Source organism: Somniosus microcephalus, chromosome 7 (assembly GCF_052327205.1).
Source record: "Somniosus microcephalus isolate GS21.2 chromosome 7, FLI_Smic_1.0, whole genome shotgun sequence".
Taxonomy (NCBI): Eukaryota; Metazoa; Chordata; class Chondrichthyes; order Squaliformes; family Somniosidae; genus Somniosus; species Somniosus microcephalus.
The window spans coordinates 16,149,566-16,158,368 of NC_140993.1; the positions used below are offsets into that span (position 1 = coordinate 16,149,566).

General features: G+C 49.0%; 1 protein-coding gene across 1 annotated transcript in view; it reads right to left on the reverse strand.

Annotated features, from left to right (window-relative positions):
- LOC147114525 (desmocollin-3-like) overlaps positions 1 to 5,837 on the reverse strand; it is a 56,263-nt gene extending 50,426 nt beyond the window's left edge. The window contains exon 1 of the mRNA XM_085992260.1: positions 5,030 to 5,837. Within this exon, the coding sequence (XP_085848386.1) occupies positions 5,030 to 5,116 (87 nt within the window). The 5' untranslated portion in view covers positions 5,117 to 5,837. The remainder of the gene's footprint in view (positions 1 to 5,029) is intronic.
- Positions 5,838 to 8,803: the final 2,966 nt, after the last annotated feature.

Below are 8,803 nucleotides of genomic sequence, written 5' to 3' on the forward strand. Positions count from 1 at the left end.
TTCAAGGATCAAGCGTGCAGACAGTGTGGAAAAGTAGGACACATAGCAAGTGGCTGCAGGTCGGGAAAGAAAACCAGCAGCAAGAAATCTCCACAGGAGAAGTACAAAAAGGTACATAAGGTGACGGAGAGTAGTTCAGACGAACAGAAAAGTGATACAGACTCCGGAAGCAAGGAGCTGGGTTGTCTGAAACTACATCATGTAATCAAAATGGAGGATCACCAAACTATCTGGGTCACGCTCAAGATAGACGGAGTCCAAGTGAAAATGGAATTGGACACAGGATCAGCCCTAACAGTCATAAACCGAAGGGACTACAAGCGGCTATTCTCACATATACCCTTGAGAGATAGAGATTGTCTTGAAGACGTACACGGGGCAAAAAGTCTACCCCAAAGGAAAAATAAGGGTGAACGTGATATACAGCGGCAAGGTAACACCAAAAATGGACATATATGTATTGCCAGATGGAGGACCGCCACTACTAGGGCGTGAATGGATCCGGAAGATACAGCTAGATTGGCATTCCATACAACCACTGACTGTAGATGCCAAAAAGGATGACGACGTCACACCGGGACGACTGTCAAAAATGCTAACTGACGCAAAAGAAGTGTTCCAGGAGGGACTCGGAACACTAAAAGGCATAACAGCAATGATCAAAATAGAGGAAAATGCAAGCCCAAAGTTTTTTTTAAGGCCAGACCGGTACCTTATGCGATCCGCCCAGCCGTCGAAGCAGAGCTGGAAGGTTTGGAACGTTCAGGAGTACTGTCCAAAGTGGACTGGAGCGAGTGGGCTACACCCATCGTTCCTGTAATGAAGAGGTCCGTTGAGTAATACGCCTGGGGAACCAAAGAAGGTTCGCATCTGTGGGGACTTTAAGGTGACAGTGAACCCAGTCCTTCACACTGTACAATATCCGCTTCCGCGGATTGAAGATATTTTCGCCTCGCTATCTGGAGGGAAATGCTTCACTAAGATTGATCTGGCCCAGGCGTACCTGCAAATGGAGGTAGAAGAAGCCTCGAAACAGTACTTCACGATCAACACTCATAAAGGTCTCTACCAATACAACCGGCTGGTGTTCGGGGTAGCATCAGCTCCGGCTATTTGGCAAAGGGCAATGGATCAAGTCCTGCAAGGGATTCCAGGGACCCAGTGTTATTTGGACGACATCCTGGTCACGGGCGAAAATGACAGTGATCACCTCGCCAACCTGGAGCAGGTGCTCACTAGATTGAAGGATTATGGGCTCCAAGCTAATCGCCACGAATGCGAGTTTTTCCAGAAGCAGATCTCGTATTGTGGCCACATTATTGATGAAGAGGGGTTACATAAGTCCCCTGAAAAGATTGAGGCAGTAGTCAAGGCTCCAGCACCGGAAAATGTGTCACAACTGAGGTCGTTCCTCGGGCTGGTGAACTACTACCATAAGTTCTTACCGAATTTGTCTACAGTTCTACACCCACTGAACACCCTACTGCAAACGGGGGTACCATGGAAGTGGAATGACGAATGTAAATGAGCTTTCCAGAAGTGCAAAGAATTGATCACATCAAAAGAGGTGTTGGCTCATTTCAACCCAGCACTACCAATTCGGCTGGCGTGTGATGCATCACCCTATGGCATTGGAGCGGTGCTGTCGCACAAATTCCCGGACTGCTCGGAGAGGCCATTAGCCTTTGCGTCTCGGTCACTAACCTCAGCCGAGCGTAACTATGCCCAGATTGACAGGGAGGCCCTCAGCCCAGTGTGGGGAGTGAAAAAGTTCAACCACTATCTGCACGGGCAGAAGTTCACCTTGCTGACTGACCACCAACCACTTGTCTCCATCTTTAACCCAAAGAAGGGCATTCCGGTGATGACTGCGCAACGGCTACGAAGATGGTCCCTTTTTCTAGGGGCGCACCAATATGATATCGAGTAGAAGGGCATGAAGCAGCATGGAAACGCTGATGGGCTATCACGCCTGCCACTGCCTACTGCGGAGGAAGCACCAGCAGTGGATCCTGTCGAAATTTTTCATTCGACTATAATTGAATGCTTGCCAGTAACTAACGCTGGTATAGAGAAGGAGACCCGAAATGACCCGACACTGTCTCGGGTATATGATTTGACGGTGAACGGATGGCCAGCACATGGCGACTCACTGTTGCCAGCATTCTCATCCAGAAGAGAACAGCTGTCAGTATGCCAGGGGACGTTGATGTGTGGATCCCGAGTGGTGATTCCACCCAAGTTAAGGGAGAGAGTGCTCAATGAGCTTCACGAAGGCCATCTGGGAGGGGTGAAAATGAAAAGCCTTGCTAGGGCTTATGTGTGGTGGCCGGGGATCGATCAGCAAATCGAGGACCTGACAAAGAGCTGCTCAGGATGCCAGAAGGTCCAAAATGCACCACCACATGCCCCTCTACACCCATGGGAGTGGCCCTCATCTCCATGGCAACGGGTGCATATTGATTTTGCTGGTCCATTCATGGACTCAATGTTTTTAACAGCTGTGGATGCACACTCGAAATGGCCTGAGGTGATCAAAATGTCCTCCACCACCACGGAGAAAACTATTGCAGTCCTACGGACCATCTTTGCCAGGAACGGCTTGCCAGAGCAGATTTGCTCTGATAACAGACCACAGCTTGTGTCCGAAGAGTTTCGAAGATTTATGAAAAGGAATGGGGTAAGGCATTACACCTCCGCCGCATATCATCCAGCCACCAATGGATTGGCTGAGAGATTCGTACAAACCTTTAAAAAAGCAGTAAGGGCCATGTGCGATGACGACATTCCACTGCAGCATAAGGTGGACAATTTCCTGTTAGCCTACAGAAATGCGACACATGCAATCACCAACCAGACCCCGGCCATGATGTTCTTTAACCTAAGGTTGAGATCTCGTCTGGATTTGCTCAGACCAAATGTACGAAGAGATGTTGAGAATAAGCAATTCCAGCACATCAATGAGAAGCCGACAAGGAGCTTCAATGTAGGGCAACCAGTCTTGGCCCGCAACTACCAAACAGAGAAATGGCAACCAGGAACGATACACACACGGCAGGGGCCACTAATGTACACAGTGGATGTTGGGGAGAACATTGTGAGACGCCATGTCGACCAGATCCTGGAGTCACAGGAACGAGTCCACCCCAGGTCTCGCGTACCTGGTGATGAACCCGACATACCGGTAGCACCTACCCCAGAAACAGTAGCATCGGAAGCTGATGAACCAACCGACGACAGGGGGCCAGAATCGCCTCCGCACCAAGAGCAAGACACTCAGGAAAGGCGCTATCCAGAAAGGATCAGGAAGCCGCCCCAAGACTGAATTTATAAATGGACTATTTGCCGTTAATGTTGCATGTTAAAAGTGTTAATTGTTAAATGAATGTTATGGTACTGTTAATCTAAAAGGGGAGGAATTGTAGTGTATGTACCTTTAAGGGGAGAACTACTTTTTACAGCTCCTGTATACTGTAGTACCGGCAGTGACCACACCTGTATATAAACCCTGAGTAGGGATCTGTACTTTAGTTTTAGAGTAACCCTCATCCAGTAAACACCTGTTAGTTGTTCTCTGCAGTCTCTGTTGATTTATTGAAGGACCCCATACATCAACATTCACGGATTCAACAAACCTCTCAGCATCTACCCTGTCAATCCCCTTCGGAATCTTGTATATTCCAACAAGATCACCTCTCATTCTTCTAAACTCCAGAGTTTAGGCCCATTCTACGCACCCAATCTCTCCTCATAGGGCAACCCTCTCATCCCAGGAATTAATGTAGTGAACCTTCATTGCACCGCCTCTAAGGCAAGTATATCCTTCCTTAGATAAGGAGACCAAAACTGTGCACAGTACTCCAGGTGTGGTCTCACCAAAGCCCTGTACAATTGTAGCAAGACTTCCTTACTCTTATACTCCAACCCCCTTTGCAATAAAAGCCAACATACAAGTTGCCTTCTGTACCTGCATGTTAACTTTGTGTTTCTTGCGCTAGGACTTAAAAAGAGCTGCACTGACATAGCAACTCATCAGGTCAAAAAGTCAAGGCGCTGCACACAATGAAATGATTTTTGGAACAGTGTCTATATGTAGGAAAATCGGTACAGTCCCAACGACGTCCCACTAACAGCAGTTAGGTGAATGTCTGGTTAAACCTCAAGAGAAATTGGGTTTAGTTTTATTTTCAAGTTTAATAATCAATATTAGTCACACTCTCGCCTCCGAGTCAGAAGGTTGTGGGTTCAAATCCCACTACAGAGACTTGAGCACAAGATCCCGGCCGACACTCCAGTGCAGTACTGAGGGAGTGCTGCGCTGTCGGAGGTGCCGTCATTCGGCTGAGACGTTAAACCGAGGCCCTGTCTGCCCTCGCAGGCGACGTAAAAGATCCCATGGCACTATTTTGAAGAAAAGCAGGGGAGTTAGCCCCAAAGGCCCTGACCAATATTTATCCCTCAATCAACATCACTAAAACAGATTATCTGGCCATTATCACATTGTGGTTTGTGGGACCTTGCTGTGCGCAAATTGGCTGCCACATTTCAACAGTGACTACACTCCAAAAAGTACTTCATTGGCTGTAAAGTGCTTTGGAACATCCGGTGGTGGTGAAAGGCGCTTTAGAAATGCAAGTCTTTCTTTCTATAATAAGTTACCTTTGCCAAACCAAAGTGGCCACAAGTACCTCAAATATCAACAGGAACCAATCATTTTTACTTAAAAAATGCAACCTGTTTCCACACGACTTAAAAGAAACCATGAAATAAAGGCAGCTAAAAGCTTTTGAACAATATGAAGTGTTGCGCCGCCCTTTGAAAGGGTAACAGAATCTATCATTGTTCCCATCACCCATTCCCTCCCCTGTGTATTGTAAATCATTTACTTTAACCCATGGAGATTTGAGTCACTCGGCACACATCGCCCCGGCTACATCGATTCCCATAATACGGGGCGAGGGTGGAATTTTAAACAACAGACAGCGGCTGCTGTGAAACCATCACATTTTGAAAAGGAGCTCAATCTTACCAGAAGGAGCGAGGTGAGGAGAACGAGGGCTGGCTGGCCGCAGACCGCCATTGTCCCGGAGCCCGGCTTGTGTAGCAGCGGCACCATTCAGTCCCCTGTCTGGAAAAAAGTGTGTGTGTATGTAAAAGGGTGTAAAGTGTGTGTGAAGTTTGTGTACAAAAACGCGTACACAAGTTTCTGTATGAGTAAAAGTGTGTAAAGTTTGTGTGTAAAGGTATAAAATTTCTGTGTGTAAAACCGTGTGAGGAAAAGTGTATAAAGTTTCTAAGTGTATGTGTGTATAAAATGTGTAAAAGTATAAAAATTTCTGTGTGTAAAACCGTGAGGAAAAGTGTATAAAATTTGTGTAAAAGTATAAAATTTCTGTGTGTAAGTGTATAAAATTTGTGTGTTTGTAAAAGTATAAAGTTTCTGTGTGTGTAAAAGTATTAAATTTCTGTGTGTAAAAGTATAAAGTTGGTGTGAAGTGCTGTTTCCCTCCTCGCCCTGTTGAAGTAACTCTGAACGCAGACCCGCTTCTTGTCCTGTGCCTGTTGTCTCTGAGCTGCAGCCTGTTGTCTGAGCTGCAGCCTGTGTGGCTGGGCCAGGCCGCCTCACCCAGTCACACCCACCTGTCTGACTCTCTGCCAGTGTCCTCGCTCACCTGGGCGCGGCTCCTCTCTCGCACAGGTGAGCAGCGCCCCGGACAAAGAGAGGGCAGGGCAGGGCAGGGCCTCCCTCCCTCCCAGTGTGAGTCACACTTCTTCCAAGACAGCAGCATTCCGTTTACTTCCAAGAAATCCCATCTCCCTGGTGACGAATAAAGAGATCGGCTTCATTAAAAAGAGTGCTTTCTGCATTGCCCTCCCTCCCACCATCGCCGACAAGCTTTTGCACGGCCCGGCATCAGGTATGCGCCTGTGTCAAACCCAACCGCAATCTGCAAAAAAATATATACAGGTAGACTACCCTTTATCCGAACTTCCGAAAACCGAAACCCTCTAAAAACCGAAGGTTTTTTCGGTCAGCGTAAGTCGTGCGCACGACATGACCAGAGTGGCGCACGACTTACGCTGAGCAGAGGGTCAGTGTAAGTCGTGCGCACGACCCCCCGCGGACCCCCCCGCTGACCCCGACCGCCGCGGACCCCCGCCGACCCCGACCCCCGCCGACTTACGCTGAGCAGAGGGTCAGCGTAAGTCGTGCGCACGACCCCCCGCCGACCCCCCCGCGGAACCACCTGACTCTCTTCCAAAGGCTCGAAAGCAACGAGAGCTCTGAGCCCGCGGCGGTGCCGGCCCCTGTTCCAACCGAGCACGACGACCTGTTGGTGGAAATGCAGAACTTCATTGCATTCCAGGCTAGCAGCGACGGACAAGCCACGACTGTGGACCCCCCTGCGGACCCCCGCCGACCCACCTTCCGAAATCCGAAATTTTCCGAAAACCGAAACACGGCTGGTCCCGAGGTTTTCGAATAAAGGATAGTCTACCTGTATATAGGTCCTGGTATATATATAAGTCACACCCCCATCCACATCAATGGGGCTGTGGTGGAAAGGGTGGACAGCTTTAAGTTCCTCGGAGTCCACATCACGGAAGACCTCTCCTGGTCCCTCAATACCTCCTCTCTGGTGAAGAAGGCCCAGCAGCGCCTATATTTCCTAAGGAGGCTGAAGGGATGTAACCTGTCACCCCTGATCCTCTCTAACTTTTACCGCTGCACAATAGAGAGCATCCTGACAAACTGTATCACAGTATGGTATGGCAGCTGTAGCTACTATGACCGGAAAGCCCTGCAGCGGGTAGTCAAAACTGCCCAACGCATTACCGGCACCCGGCTACCGACCATAGAGCACATATACCAGAAACGCTGTCTACGGAGGTCACGGTCCATCATCAAAGACCCTACCCACCCCAGCCACAGTCTGTTCGCCCTCCTGCCATCTGGGAGACGCTACAGATGCATTCGCACCCGTACGACCAGACTTAGGAACAGCTTCTTCCCAAGGGCTGTCATCCTACTGAACTCCACAAATAAACTCTAAAGCCTGCACATCTGCCAATGCACTTTATTATGGTCATGTTTATGTTAATGTATTACAAGCCAAATGTATGTTGAATGTTTAAATGTCTTAATCTAAATGTACACTCTCGGGAGCCGCAAGCCTACATTTCGTTGTACTGCACATGTGCACTAACAATGACAATAAAAGTTGATTTGATTGATTTGATTCAGTTTTTCACTGTTTTTCTCTGTTTGAAGACCAGGACCTTAAACTCTTAAGCTCATGGTCTACAGGGCAGCAGTGATGCCCGCCCTGCTGTAAGACTCAGAGACATGGACCATGTACAGCAGGCACCTCAAAGCACTGGAGAGGTACCACCAACGCTGCCTCCGCAAGATCCTGCAAATCCATTGGCAGGATAGGCGCACCGACGTCAGTGTTCTTGCTCAGGCCAACATCCCCAGCATCGAAGCTCTGACCACGCTCGATCAGCTCCGATGGACAGGTCACATCGTCCGCATGCCCGATACAAGACTCCCAAAACAAGCGCTCTACTCAGAGCTCCGGCACGGCAAGAGAGCCCCAGGTGGGCAGAGGAAACGCTTCAAGGACATACTCAAAGCCTCCTTGAAAAAGTGTAACATCCCCACCGACACCTGGGAATCCCTGGCCCAAGACCACACAAAGTGGAGGAGAAGCATCCGGGAAGGCGCCGAACACCTCGAGTCTCTTCGCCGGGAGCAAGCGGAAGCCAAGCGCAGGCAGCGCAAGGAGCGCACGTCAACCCAAGCACCCCATCTACCCGCCCCATCAACCACCGTCTGCCCCACCTGTGACAGAGTCTGTAGGTCCCGCATTGGACTCATCAGTCACCTGAGAACTCATTTTTAATGTGGAAGCAAGTCATCCTCGGTTCCGAGGGACTGCCGAAGAAAAGAAGATATATATATATACCAATAAGCGGCTCTTTTTCCGAGTGGCAGGCAGTGACTAGTGGGGTACCGCAGGGATCGGTCCTAGGACCCCAGCTATTCACAATATATATTAATGATGTAGACGAGGGAAGTAGATGTAATATCTCCAAGTTTGCAGATGACACAAAGCTGGGTGGGCGTGTGTGCTGTGAGAAGGATGCCGAGAAAATCCAGGATGATTTGGACAGGCTGGGTGATTGGGCAGATGCATGGCAGATGCAGTATAACGTGGATAAATGCGAGGTTATCCACATTGGTGGAAAAAACAGGAAGGCAGATTATTATCTGAACAGCAATAGATTGGGAGAAGGGGAAGTGCAACGAGACCTGGGTGTCCTTGTGCACCAGTCGCTGAAGGTAAGCATGCAGGTGCAGCAGGTGGTTAAGAAGGCAAATGGTGTGCTGGCCTTCGTAGCGAGAGGGTTCGAGTACAGGAACAAGGATGTCTTGCTGCAGTTGTACAGGGCCTTGGTGAGACCATATCTTGAGTATTGTGTGCAGTTTTGGTCACCTTATCTGAGGATGGATGTTCTTGCCATAGAGGGAGTGCAGCGAAGATTCACCTGACTGATACCTGGGATGGCAGGAATGACATATGAGGAGAGATTGGGTCGATTGGGCTTATACTTGCTGGAGTTTAGAAGAATGAGGGGGAATCTCATTGAAACTTATAAAATTCTGACAGGACTAGACAGACTAGATGCAGGAAGGATGTTCCCGATGGTGGGGGAGTCCAGAACCAGGGGTCACAGAAGACAGAACCAAACTGGGATGAACAAATTCTGTAGTTCATCCATGCGGTCTTTGAATGTT